We start from the raw sequence: 16478 nt of genomic DNA, 5'->3' as shown, positions 1-16478 counted from the left end.
GTGCCATTTTTTTGTCCTTTTTTATTGAAAAAAAAATACTGAATTTCATTTTCTACTTAATTTTTTTTTGGTGGACTTTTCTACTTAAAATTTAACCATACGAAAGGAATCTTTTATGTGTATTTTAATATTTATTATAAGAGATATAAATTTAATATAGTCATTTATTTTATAGTAAATATTTGACTTAAAAATTATTGAAATCGTTTTTATTATTATATGAGGGTAAATTTATAGCAACTATACCTTATAAAAATTGCTGCTGGTTGCAAAGTAATTTCAAATATATTAAATTTTGGTATTAAATAAATATTTAATTTAATTTATAAATTTAATATAATAAAAATAATAATTGTGTGAAATATAATTAATTTTGACTATAAATATAAAAAAATTTGACATTGCAAGGTTTAATTTAATGGAGAAAATAGGGACAAGGAACATGATGAGGACAACTAGGCAATTACATTAACATAAGCAATTGATCTGTGTTTTCAGTTTGAGTCATCTATCCCCTTGCTCTCAGTAGTTGCTTAAGCAATAAGCACTACAGGAATATGCCAGGAGAAATCCAGGGAGGTCCAAAATTAAGCAGTCAAGATATGCCTCATCAGCCTGCATTTTGCCACAGCCACTCATCACACAACGCTCTCATCACTCGCCCAAAAACTTCAAACAATGCTTTTTTAAGCAATATCCTAAAACATTAGTTTAAACAAAGGGACAGTTATATAACCATGGAATAAGCCCAAATAAATCATTATCTACACATGATTTAATTAAAAAGGAAAACTAAAACAAAAATCCCTTTAATTTTGTGCTTTGAGACAAAAAGAATTATCCTTTAATTTTTATGAAATTGATATCTTATATTATACTAAGTCAGCAAATGTGATTCAAACTGTAATTTATTGTTAAGTGAACTAATATAACGGACTAATATAACGGATATATGTAGTACCAATGTTCTCCCAAACCATTTATTACTTTCATTTATATGTAGTACCAATGTTGATTAGCTGGAATCTTTCTATTGTTAATGCCACATCTGTTGTATAATCAATGAGGAATAGATAGAGTTTGAGGACATGCATCTTCATGAGTGGAAATCCTACGTTCTGATGAATTCAACTGATTGGAAAGCCTACTCCTGATGTTGTCTTCAGTGGAGATTGTATTGATAAGGTGGAGAAGAATCTTCTCAAGCTGCTCGCCGTTACTCCAGTCATGAACTTCTGCCTTGACAAGAGTTGCATTGCTGCAAATGCGTTTCCATAAGGGATACTCCTTCCTTGGCATCACATAATCACCTTCAACAAGTTTTAAAGATGGACAGAAGTCACCATTCCCATCTCCGAGGTAGATGAGTCTTGTTTTCTCATTTTGAGTAGTGGAAGCACGGATTTGGTCAATTACCAGGCCCTACATTGAAGACACAGATTAAAATTTAGCGAATGATGGCAGCATAAAATAAGGAGCTAATTTCACATTATGTTGTATACATTTTCTTACGATTACTTAGTAAATCACTACGTAGTGCATGCAGAAATGAATAAAAATGAATTAAACAATACAGTTTTGTTAATTGCACGAATTAAACCCGCTAGCCAAGGGAAAGAGAGGTTGAAGTTGATGCAATTAAATGTTGTACTCAGAAGACTATTGGAAAATAACTGAATGGGTACAGTTCCATGCGGTCCTGAGATGGCTTTAAAATTTTTTAAGGCAGGAAGAAGCCTTACAGGACATAACTTTGTCGGCAACAAAAAAATATCCTAAACAAAAATCTTAATGATAAAGCAGCAAGGTTTCATGCTTCTATAAATCTAGTCGGCTTTTTGCAAGTCTCCAGTCTCCGCACCTATTGAAGTGCACACTGGCGACTGTAACATTCCATTCTAGCTCCTCTCAGCGAATGGCTAACCAAGGATATCAATTGACAAGAGAAACAAAGCCAAATTATAAAATGAGCCCCATCTCCTTTTATAAGGGTTTGTACATCAATTCTCTATCCAATCCATAGGACTTTATTTCGCATTTCTTGCAGTAGGCCAAATGAAGGTCACCATGCCATCATGCCAAACCAACTAGAAACTTCAATCAAACAAGTGAAGTTACAATCATTCAACCAATCAACTGCTGTCAAGTATATATTTTTGAATAGCTATCTGCTTAAAATGGTCACTATAACCAAAAGTTTTTACCTTACACAAATTTGACGGGCATAAGTGGCAACAGTGAGGAGGTGTGTTCAAGTCATGGTAGGGGAAAATCCTAAGCCTTCCCTGATCATCTACAAAGGCTGGATTTGTGCTGATCTGTGAGAAGCATCCCAACAATCCATGATGATCCAAGATTTTCTCAATGAAAAATTGATTTGCATCACTAATTATTCTTAAGTCACATCTGAAATAACGACATTGGGAATAGAACCTTCAATCAGCACCACACCAGTAAAGAGAAGAACTCAACAAAGGAAAGAAAAACCGTAAAGAAGATAGTGAAGAAACTACAAACCCAAGGGCATGGATTGATTTTATGACTGTTTTAATTCGTGGATGCAATGGAGTCTGATGTAGGCATTCTGCAATATCATCAACTGTTTTCCCTTGTGAGTGGAGCTCCGTCATCATCCTATCCTAAAAATTAGTCCAATCAAATCACTGTACTTTCTTCAACGGCAATGAACAATATATTAAAAGCAACAATCAGGAATTTTCACTACTTCCAGTGATTCAATGCCTGCCTCATAGTGCATGAGGTTACTGCTTCAATCCCACCCTTACCCTTCAAGAATTAGAGATTTAAAAAAAAGGCAAAATTTCACTCGAAACTATCTCTATGATGATCTAAATGGATCCTGAAAAACGTAAAGAACATTTTCTTGACCTAAAAACAACAATCCGCAGGACACAGATATACTTTTCGTTTCATTTTAAGTTCACCTTTTGGCAAAGAAAATAAATACTGAAACCATCCATCAAAATTCGCCTAATTTAACATCTTTCTACGTGCATATATATTGCGTAGGAGAAGTTGAAAGCACAAACCATAAGGGAGTTCCAGGGCAAAGTAGAACGAAGCTGATTGAAGAGTGAGGAGAGGCCCATCTGAGTCACCACCCAGCTGTCACTGTCGCCGTCGATTAAGGTGCGGTCGAAATCGAAAACCACCACAATTCGTGCCATCTCCGCCGCTATAGGTGGTTTCACGGTCATCAAGAAAGCTGCCGCGCAACAACAAATGGACCCAACAAGAAGATGGAACTTCCTCGGAAGACAAAAGTTTGGTTGCGATTCTGTCCTCCGGTGATTCAGTGAACCGGTTCAGCGGGACTCAAGTGATCTTAGCCGTTCGATTGATTTAGATGACTAAAGACAAAGGGAAACTTTTCTTTTTTCTTTATTTAAAAAAGAGGGAGAGAGAGAAGCTTGCGTTGCGTGCGAGTTTGGTCGGTAAGGAGGGCAATTGTTCCGGTTCGGACCTGACCCGTTTTGCACTAGACTTCGTCCTGCTTTGTTGCGCAAGCGGCGAGAATATATATAAGTCGATTTGAGCGGATTAAATGTGTTTTATCAAATTAAATTGAAAAAATTAATTTTAATAATATTTAAATTAAAATTAATAAATTAAATTATAAAATTATATATATTTAATTTTTATAATAAATTGATTGGATTTAATTTGAAAATTTTTTATTTATTTTAATATTTTTATAATTTAATTTTTATTAATTTTTTTATATATATTATTATGTATTAATTAAAAAAAATAAAAATATTAATTTAAGATATTATTTAATAAAAATAAAATAAAATTATTTACATATTTCTCTTTATATATATAAAATAAGATTTCTCTCCTAATCTCGTTCTCTGTTGTTGGATGTCTCCTCCCATTCTCAATCGTTTTGTAATTTCTCTTCTTTCTCTCTCCCTCTTCCTTCTCTTTTTCCCTTTCTCTCCTCCTCTTGATTCTACTCTTATCATTTCCTCATGATTCTTCCTTCTGTTACCATATTTCAATAATTTGATTGGCTATCAAAATGCACCTAAATTGCAAGCTTATCGCAAACTAGTTAGGGTTTGTTGTGTGGATATTTTCTCTGTTAGACTCACATAAATATACCTAATTTGTGGTCAAATTCACATAAATTAACAATTAAAATTTGAAATCAATAAACTCTAACCTCTAAAATTCAAAATCAACAAATAAAAATTCAACAAATCCAAAATCAAATGTCAACAATCGAAATCCAAAACTCAAACAAATTTAAATGGTATTTCCCTCTAGATACTAACTGCATGTTTGGATCAAATAAAAAAATGTTTTATAAAGTAAAGTAAGATAATGAAAAGTAAGACCTATCAATTTAGTGAATCGAAAAAGTAAGAGTTTTAGAAATTTCCTAACCTTTGAAAAACCTTACCTCTTTAAAAAAACCTTCCTTCCCAACAACCGTGCTACTTTAAAATTCCATTCTTTACCTCCAAAAACTTCTTCCCATACTAGCTATAAAAGTGATCAACCAGTTGGATGGTTCAACATAATTACCAGAAACGGTGAGTGTTGATGCTGGGCATTGCAATTCCAACAACTAGCATTAGCTTTCGACGGAAATTCGGAGCAAAAGTTTTTCTCAAAAAAATTTGAGAGAATTCTAAAGAAAGTGGGTTTATTGGCTTGCGGGGTAAAACAAGAATGCTGAAGCAGAAAACAATGTGTCGTTGAAGAGAAGGCTACGTGTTAAAGAAGCATTGGGAGGGGCTACAGGCAAGGAAAGTCTTGCTAAATGGCAGAATTTTGATGTAAAGGATGGTTGTTGGGTTTGGGCTTGGGTTTGTGCGGGGGTGTTGGGTTTGCGATAGAGGTTAGGAGGAAGGAGGTTCACAACCTGAATTTGGATTTGTGAAGGAGGCTTTAGGGCAATGAATGTTGCAATTCAACAACTGCACTGGCTGAAGTTACTATTCTTTTAGGTGACTTGCATACAGGTGAAGAAATGGAAACCAACTTCATATAATTAATGTTTGCCTCTATTTCTTTTCTTTCTATTGCCAGTTGATGTCCTTTTGTACCCAAATGATATATTCATTAAAATTAGATTTCCAAAGACAAAATTAGATCCAAATAAATGCTCTAAGATACTGAGATTTACTTCTTTTTTTTTTTTTTGACATTCTATAATATTCTGCTAATTGAAGTGTCTTAAGAGCAGTGCACAAATAAAATAAAATATGAAAGCATGTTATATAATTTTAGAGATTTCATCATTATTATTAATTGATCGTCATTATAAATAAATTTTAGTTTTCTTTAGAATTTACAGATATCTCCATGATTCATTTATGGCCGACTACAAAAGAATGAATGCAAGTCATCTCCCTACGACACTTACAATTCTTCCCTTATCTACAACTCTTTCAACTTCTGCACTTTTTAAAAAAATAAAATAAAAAAAGAACAAAAAAATTAAGTAATTTTGAATCGCTTAAAGTTTCTGACTTAAAGCGAAACACGGGTCTTTATTGGCTTTAACTTCAAACCCATGCTTTCAGGAGAGAGAAGCTCTGGCGAGATGCAAGATGGACTGAGTGGGCTCCTTGGGCTCCCACTGAATTGGCATGGCTTGTACAACCCATAACCCATGAAGAAGTACCCCATAGGTATTAACATTGCAAGTGGCTGTTCTTCTGTTACCATTGATCCGCAAGCCTGGACCTATACAATACAGGATCTTTTGCATAGTTATTCAAATAATCATCAGAATAAAACATCCAATTTTCAATATAGCAGTTACTTTGAAGCCAAAGAATTACCATAAACAAGGATACAACATGAAATTTACCAATTAATAAATATCATCAATCAAGCATAGAATTGAAATCCTTGCATCTTAAGCATTATACAAACATTCTTAAAAACTGTGACACGCACCTCAACCAAAGCACTAAATTTTTTATCCAACTTTGAGATCATGTGAAGAGCCTCAGAATGGAAAGGAGAGTTATCGCCAACAAAAACAAGAGTGCGACATCTTAATCTCTTCAACCCGCTAGTGAGATCAGGTCTCCTGCAGGTTAGCAAGACAGTAGAACTTCAGATATCTAAATTATGCAGATACAAGTGAGTAATCCTTCACAAAATTTCATACCTATTAATTGCTTGGAGAAACCGCAAAACGTTTGTGCTCTGCCTCTCCTCAAGCAACTGAAAAAACAAACAAATCAAAGAATCAACTAATTGCCACCTTTCTAAAAACCATAATATAAAAATGACTTCAAAAAAACAAAGATAAAAAATTAGATCGAAGGTAATGCACAATTCAGCACTAACTTTTCTGCATGCTTGAACTATATCTGATTCCGGAGCTTCTGCAGTACCACGAACTTCCTGTTTCAATTTTCTATCTCATCACTCAACCAATCTAAACTGAGCAACTATTTTATTGCATTGAAAAATAAACATTACTAGGTCTTGAAGCACTAGCAATCTAGAATACCTTGCTGAAGTACCGCTGAAGCAAAAACTCCTCAACCAATCCACACATGCCATAGAAATATAGCAAATTCGACATCACCTGTGGAACATTAATTATGTCAATCACACGTGGAACATAAACTATGTCAATCAAGAAATGAAAAGCTACTGGTTTCCGGTATTAAATTAACAGTAACTTTTAGGAAGAGAAACCTTGTTATATAACCATTCAGTCCAAGAGGGAGCTTTACATAAAGGGGATACAAGTATCAATCCAAGAACGCGCTCTCTATATTTCATCTGTAATGCAAAATCTTGATTAATTAAAAATGGTAGGAGACATGTAGAAAATATTACTCACAACATTCCAGGAAGGAACGTACGGCAAATAGGGTAAGGACGTACGCACCGGCCATCACCCCCATGCACATCACTGCACCAAGCCTGAACAATAAATTTTCACCCCACCAAAAACTATTTTAGTATCATGACTTAAATGACCTCCTTACTAAGCTAGTAACGAGGATTAGTTCATGCATAATCATAGAACTACCAATGAAAAAGTTCTGAATACTATAAATTAACAAGGACAAAAAAAATTCCATAAACTCACCCAAAAAAATTGAGAACCTCAATGATCTGATCTGCTAAGTCATCAACAGAAGGCACAGGATCATTGGGGCAAATTGGAGCAGCTCCCAACTGCAAGAACTCTTGTACAAGTGCCAGAAAAGAAAAAAATGTGACTAATTTACCAGTTACAGGATGCATGATGCTGTTAAAAGGTAAAATAACTTATGATAACAGCTAATATATCATGCAATCCCATTCAGTCGACCATTTACTGACCTCATGTCCAGGAGGACTAATGTGGTAAATGCAGAAGTTGTGAAGCAGCAAAGAAGCCGCTTCAGGACAAAAGAATAATCCTTGGAAACAAGACATATCTGATAAACAAACATAAAGAACAACGATTTTAGATTGCCAAAATGTACTGATTGAAAGGGAGGACAAAAAAACCTTTTAGTACTATGCTGCACTTATGTTGGCTAATGATGCACCTTGACACCAAAGGAAAATAGACAAAACACGAGAAGAATTATGCAGAACAGTAACTCAAACTACATATTACTTTCTTGTGAACATGTATCTAAAATGTAATGCAACATTGAAAACTAACGATGATGAAAAATTGAAGAAAGGAAAGGAGCAAACTTCTCATATGCAAACACAAATTCCAGATATATCATTATAGATTTCCAAACAATTGGGTGAATGGTATGTAGAGACAGCAAAAAAAAAAAAAAAAAAAAAAAAAGGGAACAGAGAGGAATTTTAACAAAGCTTTGGGATTTTACATTTTGCACTTACGATTTAGAGCTAAGTCGGGATAAGTAATTAATGCTGGCTTGTCTTGGTCTCCATAGACTATAACAGACACAGAACCACGGCCAGTTCTTACATGATATTCCTGAAAGAGTTTGTACAGAACACATCATAAACAGATAATAGAAAATTTTTAAGTGACAAAGCTAAGTTACTAAAAGATTGTCGTAAAGGTGCAATCAGAGATGTTTCACCATAATAATATTTTCCAATAACTCATTGTTCGTTCAACAAGAAATGCCTTCAGATAATATAAGAGCAATTGTTTGTTTCCTGTACACCATTTCAATAGACAAAGCACCAACTTTATCCAGATAAATTTATTCCCAAGAAAGGCTACCCATGTGCCCTTAGCCCTGTCCAAGTAACATGCCAAACCATCTTGCTACATTGTATTAAGATACCTTTTGCAGAAAGTAGGATGAAAATAATAAGTTGTTCCCAAATTCAATCATTTCATTCTTAAAAAAGGGATGACAGTTCAAAAGATAGAGCCTGGAATCTCGTGTATTAAAAGAAGACATTGACCTAAAACTGTTTAAAAGAAAGAATAAAAAAAAGAAAGAAAAATCAACAGCTGGATATCTTAATATAATAAGAAGAAATAAGACAAGAAAAGTATAGCTAAGTTTTCTTCAATGGAGTGAACTTTGAATAAAACCCAAGAAATGCATTCAACAAAAATTCCAAAAAGTTTCCCCATAAAAAATATCAACCAATTAAGGGATACCCCAAAAAAAATGAAGATCAAAGAAGGATAAATTACCAGCGATAACAACAACAACAAAAGATTATTAGAAAAGTTAAAATTTCCAAAATCTGATTTTCACAAAGCACAAAACAAACCAAAATAAACTTCTGAAATCTTAACAAACGAATAGATAACATGAATTCATCACTTTTAAATTAAGCATACACACGGATACCATTTCGACTGGAGAAAGAAAAACAAGGAGAAGACCAAAACAGCTGCGCCACAAGAAGTGAACCAAATATTGATAAAATTCAAAAATACCCATAAAAAAAGTTAACCGAACCCAGATTCCTCTAATAACAATTTGATTCCAAAATGGAATCCATGAATGTTTAGAAGTAGGTGAAAACGAGAGGCATATTTAACAAATAAGGAAATGAACGGATCTGATAGTCATTATTGCCCGATTTCAATCTAGCAACATTGAATGAACAAAAAAATTTGCTTAATAACAGAAGGAAAGGGGGAAAAAAAAGTTCAAGTTTCACCGAGAACCAAAAATTAAAAATAAGTGTTCTCAGTTCGTCTATTCAGCATCGAAAATCGAACCTTTCCACCTAGATAGATCTTCTCCATATCGACGGAAACGAAATCCTTTGACTCTGCCATGGCCGAGGCTCTTTCTCTGTCTCGACAAAGCCCCAACCTCAGAGCCCGCTCTCTCTCTCTCTCTCTCTCTCTCTCTCTCTCCAGAAGCCTCTCTGGTTAGGCTTGGCTTCAATGGCTTATATGCCAAGCGATTCTTTCGCTCCCCCAAAATTCTCTCTCTCTAACTGCAAAAATAAGGTAGCGGTCAACCTCCACCGACGCTCTTGTTGTCCGTACTAACAGACTTTTAACCTTTTCCGACCTTTGTTTAAATTTTACCGTGGTCAAAACCGCCAATATTAACCGACTGGCTGTCTTAGGTGCTGTGCAGCAACAATTTTAAGAAAGCGTTTCCGTAAAAAATTGTTAATTTTTTTTTTATTTATATTATTTTACTACATAATATTTATATTAATATTTAAATATTAAATAAATTATTTATAAAAAAATTATTTCAAGTATTTATTTTAAGTAAAATAAAAACTTTGTTTTCTGATAAATACGTGGAGGAAATACTATTGCAGTGACGGTGAGGACAGCTTTAATGAAAAGAAAAAAAGAAATGATAAGTGGGCATACGACACATATCATTTGCTTTGACTGCCATGTGTATTGTTGCTTTTGTATGCTTTGAAACGATTTGTATATCTGTCATTGGATGCTGTTTTCTTGGGCCCTCACATGGGCCCATGCTCCTTTATTTTGGTTAAGAGAGGCCATTGAAGTCACAAATCGTTGTTGCTTGCCATTGACTTGACTCAATTCATAAATCATGCTATTTTGACCTTATTTATATGCTGATGTGAGATGCATTATACAAATATATAGGTTAGATGGCATGATTACGTTATATTTGATTTCATTTTTTAAAAAAAATAAAAATTAATTTGAATTTTAATTTCATAATTAAAAACAAATTTATTATTATTTACATTAAAAATAATTTAATTAGCTTATTAATTATTTTAAGTCTATAATTAATTAAATCAATTTTTTATAAAATTAATTTAATTAATTTTATTATATTAACTTAATTATAAGGCTAAATTAAATAATTAAATATTATTTTTAGTAGTTATTAGAAGGAAGTTATAAGGAGTTAATTAAATTATAAAAAGTTACTAGATAATGAGTAAGTTATCAGCGGTTAAAAAATAAGTATTTGAAAGTTACAAAAATAGGCTGGACGTGCAACGTGAAGCAAGTGTTAGTTCTAAAATTTTTACAAAATCAGTCACGTGTTATTATAAATATATTCTATTGTGTAACGTTTAAAACTCTGACCACTTAATCAATCAATCAACAACAAATTTTAATAATTTATTTATCTTTAACTTTATTTATATTTTTATTTTCTAAATCTTATATTCAAATTTTTAGAGATTAATATAATTTTTTATTATTTTAATTATTTTATTTGAAGTGAGATTTTGATGGGATTGCGTTCAGTTTAATCAAGTTCCCACCATCATTTGAGAGATGTCAGAAGAGCACACATCTGATACATTCAGTATCTGATACGCTCACAATTCTTAAGTTATTAGCCAATTAAATTATTTTTTTAGAAACAACTATATTTTAATTAAAATCGAATTTACGACGAGTCTCAATTTCTAAAAATTATTATTTTTTCATACTTTAATTCCATTTTGAGTCTCAATTCCTTATAAAGCATTTATGCAATCTATGAAGAATCATATATGCGTCATTGTGGTATTTTTTTTATACAGTTTATTTTAATGGTGACTCAAATCAAAAACCTCATAATTTTAAAAATAATTATAGTAGTATTAAGTTAAAATTTATTAGTAATTACTATAATGAATTTAAATACATTTATAAATTAAATAAACTAAATATGGTAACAAGTAAATTATTAAAAAAATAAATTAAATTATAAAACTTTGTGGCCTAAAAAAAAGCTTACACCTTTATTCTTATAAATTAATAATTTTCTAAATAAATTAAGTTTTTTATTTAAATTACCAATATTTTTTTTAATGAAAATTATTAACTATTGATAAATAACTTATAAAAATACAAAATGAAAATTCTTACCACAATAAATGTTAATAATACACTCTATATATGCATTACTCACTAATTATATAATTATTTTTAATATTAATAAATATTTAGGTTCTTATTATTTCATGAAAAATAATTTATATATAGAAATTTATGAAAATATTTTTTTTATTTGATTACAATATTAAATTAATGATATGTGTTTATTTCATACATGTATAAGTGTGTTAATATTTTAATAAAATTATCAAAATTTAAAAACAGAAAATGATTTATTCTTTTAGAAGTCATTTTTTTAAAAATGATTTACTTTTTCTTTTAAAAAAAATATTTTTTTTTTCATTAATTAATTTTTCTGAAGGTTTCAAACACCAGAAAATGATAAAAATATTTTTCGTGAAATAAATAGAACTTTAACCATTCATGAAAAAAAAAAATTAGAATAATCCTTTAAAAAATTTTTAAAAAAACATAAAATGAATGAAAATTGTAATATTTTAATAAATATTACATAATTATTAATTACTGGTTAAAGAAATAAAGATATTTATATTAAAATTTTTTTATAAATAAATACAAATTGAGAACTTTAATCAATAATTAACTGGTTATATGTCACTGTCCCGCTGCTTAAAAATTGATGATATGTTATTTAAGGGCCGTCTAAAATTGAATTCATGAATGGATAGCCTTAACCAAATGCAGTGATGAAGCCAGAGTTTCACACGTCTTCCCTTTGATATTTCGAGATTTTGATTTGAACATTGAATTTCTTTTATTACTTCAAATGATATTCTGATTAAATTTATACGGACTTTAATCAGTTCATTTTTATAGATGAGTCGTTCAAAGGAATGTCCTCCTTATTTGGATTAATTCTTAAATAATTTTCAGCATCAAATTTAGAGTGATAAAACTTAAAACAAAAGAATTAAATAAATTTAAAAATATCTCAATAATTAAATTTCATCAAAATAAAAATTGAATCAAAGCTTGATTGAAACTAGAATCAAAGGAATTTTACAATTTGATTTCGATTTCTTCAACTTTAAATTAAGATCACTGATTCTGATTCAAAATCAGTCCAAACTGACTCAGAGGCCATCCTTTTATATATATATATATAAAGATTTTGAGTTTGAATAAAAATCACAATCCATCTAAAATTAAGTTAAAGACGCTCATTCAAAGAGCCAATTGGCAGTCAAAGAGTTAAGGTCAAACAAAGAAAAAAACTATGATTAAAGAGCAGTCCGAGCATCATGTGGCTTGGATCAACCAGTCCGAATGTCCAAGGCTCGAACTATGCAGGCCGAGCATAGAAAGGCTTGGACTGGTTGAAACCAAATAAACACGAATGAAGATACCAGAGCAAAGAATGGGAGTGGATGCTTGCCTAACAAACTGAGCATCACCCTTGTCGAGTATTAGCAATACCAGTCAACAATTAAGGTAAATTTGTAGTTGGAAATCTCGGAATGACAATCAAGCATCCGAGATTTTTACAATTAGCTACAACAACTCTTTAGTCTTTAGTTTATAAATATCAGAACTACATATTAATTAGATACGTCTACTCTACTAAAACTTCTGTTAAAAGTATTTTGTCATTTAATATTTTCACCTAGATCAATTTCTAACTTGAGCATTGAAGTGACTAACCAATAGGCTTCCGACCTCATTTTCTCGTTTGTGTTACGATTAGTCATGAAAAATTAACGGCAACATCACATCCTAATAAATTAAAAAGAAAAGTAGACTAAAAATATTATAATAGTTCTGGCTAGAAAAATTAAAATTTTGTTGGATTGGAAGTGCATAATTAAAAATTTTATTAAAATTATCATAATTTTAATAATAAGTTATTTTTATCACTGATCAGTGTTTGCGTGTCTTTTATGTAAGGAAAGAAAAAGAAAAGTGCATAACTAAAAACAAAGTAAAAGGTCTGGGGTCTACGTAAGAAAATGGAAATTAACTGAAAACATAAAAGACCGGCATCAGCCAAATTTCCACTTTCCAGTGCTCGCCTCTAATCTTTGGAAAAAATTGTATCAAATTTAACTATGTCACGATTTATTTTAGAACAAAACCCTCAATTACATAAGCAAAACTGAAACTTCTATTCAACGATTAAACTAACAGCTGCCACAGCCTTAAATAACATATGCTCATTGCTCACCGGTGATGTTGCAGCGGCACAAAGGACAAGAATTACTGTGGGAGAGCCAGGAGGAGATGCACACAGAATGATAGACGTGGCCGCATGGGACTCGTTTTCCACCTATACTTGATTCGAAACCCTCCATACAAACCATACAAACATCATCTGTAACTACCATTGGCATCCCATCCACCAGAGAATTTGATGCTGTGATTCGCTCCTGCGGCAAAGTTGGACGCTCTTCGACATCAAAGCTTTCATTGGCCATATTGTTCAGAGTGAGAGAAGAGAAAGCGTCGTCCAGGTCAAAGCTTGCATTGGCCATATTGAGTGGAGAGAGAAGACTGAAGAGATTGCTCTGTATATAAGCTTAGCTAAGATTTTATAAAGAAAATTCAAAACCTTAAATGAAATGATTTAAAAAAAAAAAAAAAAGAGATGGGCCTAATATCCAGAATTAGACAAGACGATTAGAAGATATATGCGATAAAATCCTTTAATATGTCATGTGACATCTGATAGGCAAGAGTGGTTAAAGTTAGGTTATGTTCGGGTCCTGGAGGAACCAGAATCGTTCGTTTTTTTTTTAGTCAAAATTAGAATCGAAGTGATTGAAAATTGAACCAAATCTCAATTCTCAATTTGGCTTAAGTTCTGATTTTGATTCGAATCTCGATTCTTAGTATTGAAGTGTTGAGGTAAGCATGAAATATAAGATGCAGGAACAGATTGTTTTGAAGCAAGAACTACAGGATGCAGATATCTATGACAATAAGAAACAATAACTTATCAGAGCTTTAGGTGATGCTCTCTTCAATCTGCTTGCTTCTTCCTCCATGCCAACCTGGCTGGTGACACACTTGATAATTTGGGATGGTCTGGAAACTGGAGAATGAAATAGTATAAGCAATAGCTCTCTCTTGGTCCCTATTTGTCCTGTATTGAGTTGCAATAAGAGTTGGCTTTATACTACCTGAAAAGCTCTATGGCTTCATGTGTAGTGATCAATCTTTTCGCTGCAACATCTCTCTCCCAATTGCCTGGTACACTGATTGCTCCATCAGGACTGTGGAAAGAATATTCTACCAATATAGCAGCATCATGCAGAACTGTTCTCAAAGAACTTTCTTCCCATCTGTGCATAGAAAATTTTCCCACATGGTGCTTTTACAATAGCAATACCGCTAGTCTAAGGGATTAAACACCGAGGAAAAATTTGTTAATAACCAACAGTGAAGTCACAGGAAAGGTTGGCTCCAACAGAATCCACACAAGGGTCTCTGAATGGCATCGTTTATCAGGATGAAAGCACATAAAAAATAAAGCCGGTGAGAGTAACACCAAAAATAGTCAGTTCTATGCTTAATTGCATTGCTTTAACAAACTAGATAAGGCTAATGTCTTCTGAGCAGCAGAATTCCTCTTTAGCCATTTGAATATACTCAATCTACGTTTTCAGTTTTATTTAAATTTTATGCTATTCGACTTTGCCAAAAACCATATTATAATAAATATTAACATTATTCTTCACCAGTGTCTAAAAAATAACTCAAAATTCAAACCGAAGATTAAGCTATACTAACCCAGGAAGAAGAAGCTCTGCAACCCAAGCCAACAATCCAACTCCTCAGCTCCTCCAACTCCACTCCCCAATTACCCATCCGTAAATCCAAGCACAGCTTCAACAAGAAAATCTCAGAAATAACAACTCCAGCTAAGAATATCACTGTTGACCCTCCAACACTAATCTCTTTATATATTTTATCACTCGTGAGTGGTCAAGAAGCCTTCAAGCCTATCCTTCCAGACACTAACCAAATCTGAAAACGATAAATTAACTTTGAATCACTTTCCACACTCATCTCCTTGCAATAACACACACTTGTTTACATACAAGAATCACCCCAATCAAAGAATTAACCTGTTCAGCGGCTTTCTCCACTCTCCTAGCTCCCAAATCTTTGCTTAAGAACTCAGCAACCAATTTATATACTTGGAAAACATCCGGAGCTTGCAATGCTATGCTTTTTGAAGCACTGCACGGACATGGGCGTCCCGATATAAGTGGAGACAGCTGCTTTGCAATGAAATATGATTTGAAAGATCCTCTTTTGTTGTTTTCCGGCTCCTAAAGGACAATGCAGAGTAAACCCAGATGGTTTCTATAAGAGGATCGATTTTTACTGCATTAATTGGTAGAACATGACGAAATGAGACAAATTTAAGCTTTCTTCGTAGATTTCATCTTCCTAAGTTGTTAACTAACGAAATTATTTTTTAAAAATTAATTACATTTTAATTAAAACCGAGTTTACTAAAAGTCTCAATTTCTAAAAGATATTATTTTTTTATACTATAATTCCATTTTTCGTCTCAATTCAATCTCTTTTTGCTTCTTTAAAGAAAAAAAAAACTGAATTGAACTTGCTCTCCGATACCATGAACAAACTTGCTTAGAAAGAACCTCTACAAATTCCTGATAAAGCATTTATGCAATCTATGAATAATCATATATGCATCATTGTGGTATTTTTTTTTTTTTCATATAGTTTGTTTTTGTGGTGACCGAGATCGAAAACCTCAGAATTTTAAAGATAATTATGGTACTATTAAGTTAAAATTTATTAGTAATTATTATAATAAATTTAAATATATTTATCAATTAAATAAAATAAATATGGTAACAAGTAAATTATTAAAAAAATTAATTAAATTATAAAACTTTGTAGCCTAAAAAAAATAAGCTTACACCTTTATTCTTATAAATTAATATTTTTCTAAATAAATTAAATTTTTTATTTAAATTATGTAGCATCTCGAGTTTTTAAATAATTATTTTATATGTAAATTTTGATATTATAATGTATTAAATATTATGATATTTAATTTGAATTTTTTTGAGTTTTTAAAACTGGATTTTTATTTTTTAAGATAATTAATTGTAATGATTTTTAAAAATTAATTTAAAGACCACATAGCAAGTTTAAAAATATATTTGGACCCCATAAATTTTTTTTGAGTTTTATATAATTTTTTTAAAATTTTTAGGTCTCATTTTGAGTCACAGAGCAAGTAAAA

General features: G+C 31.8%; 2 protein-coding genes and 1 long non-coding RNA gene across 4 annotated transcripts; all 3 read right to left on the bottom strand.

The window, feature by feature from the left end:
- Positions 1-955: 955 nt before the first annotated feature.
- LOC110659280 (thiamine phosphate phosphatase-like protein) lies at positions 956-4779 on the bottom strand. 2 transcript variants are annotated; one of them, XM_058129707.1, is made up of 4 exons: positions 4555-4779; positions 2518-2634; positions 2205-2406; positions 956-1422 (listed from the first exon to the last, which is right to left on the bottom strand). In XM_058129707.1, the coding sequence occupies exons 1-4, from the start codon at positions 4602-4604 to the stop codon at positions 1060-1062; spliced, it is 732 nt and encodes a 243-aa protein (XP_057985690.1). In that variant the 5' UTR covers positions 4605-4779; the 3' UTR covers positions 956-1059. The 2 variants fall into 2 exon arrangements, with proteins under 2 accessions (XP_057985690.1, XP_021672853.2); XM_021817161.2 differs by lacking the exon at positions 4555-4779 and adding an exon at positions 3051-3511 and having other exon boundaries at positions 2518-2639.
- Positions 4780-5248: 469 nt separating this feature from the next.
- LOC110659279 (protein NDL1) lies at positions 5249-9397 on the bottom strand. The gene is made up of 11 exons (XM_021817156.2): positions 9170-9397; positions 7852-7951; positions 7330-7427; positions 7094-7182; positions 6864-6924; positions 6694-6780; positions 6503-6580; positions 6337-6393; positions 6155-6210; positions 5938-6073; positions 5249-5721 (listed from the first exon to the last, which is right to left on the bottom strand). Exons 1-11 carry the CDS (start codon positions 9227-9229, stop codon positions 5506-5508), a joined length of 1038 nt encoding a protein of 345 aa, XP_021672848.2. The 5' UTR covers positions 9230-9397; the 3' UTR covers positions 5249-5505.
- Positions 9398-13237: 3840 nt separating this feature from the next.
- LOC110659277 (uncharacterized) lies at positions 13238-15502 on the bottom strand. The gene is made up of 3 exons (XR_009141289.1): positions 14984-15502; positions 14374-14680; positions 13238-14285 (listed from the first exon to the last, which is right to left on the bottom strand). It is a non-coding gene; the product is annotated as an uncharacterized LOC110659277 (long non-coding RNA).
- Between the last annotated feature and the right edge of the window lie 976 nt (positions 15503-16478).

The sequence above is a fragment of the Hevea brasiliensis genome, chromosome 11, assembly GCF_030052815.1.
Source record: "Hevea brasiliensis isolate MT/VB/25A 57/8 chromosome 11, ASM3005281v1, whole genome shotgun sequence".
NCBI classification, from domain to species: domain Eukaryota; kingdom Viridiplantae; phylum Streptophyta; class Magnoliopsida; order Malpighiales; family Euphorbiaceae; genus Hevea; species Hevea brasiliensis.
The sequence above is the reverse complement of the archived record's forward strand: the minus strand, read 5'-3'. Positions and strand labels throughout refer to the sequence as shown.

What these genes read in the sequence shown, in the direction of transcription:
- LOC110659280 (XM_021817161.2), bottom strand. Translation starts at nt 3,218, where the DNA reads ATGACCGTGAAACCACCTATAGCGGCGGAGATGGCACGAATTGTGGTG. An exon ending in TGCCCTGGAACTCCCTTATG is followed by an intron (nt 2,640 to 3,050) that starts GTTTGTGCTTTC and finishes ACTAATTTTTAG; the next exon opens with GATAGGATGATGACGGAGCT. An exon ending in AAATCAATCCATGCCCTTGG is followed by an intron (nt 2,407 to 2,517) that starts GTTTGTAGTTTC and finishes TCGTTATTTCAG; the next exon opens with ATGTGACTTAAGAATAATTA.
- LOC110659279 (XM_021817156.2), bottom strand. Translation starts at nt 9,229, where the DNA reads ATGGCAGAGTCAAAGGATTTCGTTTCCGTCGATATGGAGAAGATCTAT. An exon ending in TTCAGCGGTACTTCAGCAAG is followed by an intron (nt 6,394 to 6,502) that starts GTATTCTAGATT and finishes AAATTGAAACAG; the next exon opens with GAAGTTCGTGGTACTGCAGA. An exon ending in TTTCTCCAAGCAATTAATAG is followed by an intron (nt 6,074 to 6,154) that starts GTATGAAATTTT and finishes GCTAACCTGCAG; the next exon opens with GAGACCTGATCTCACTAGCG.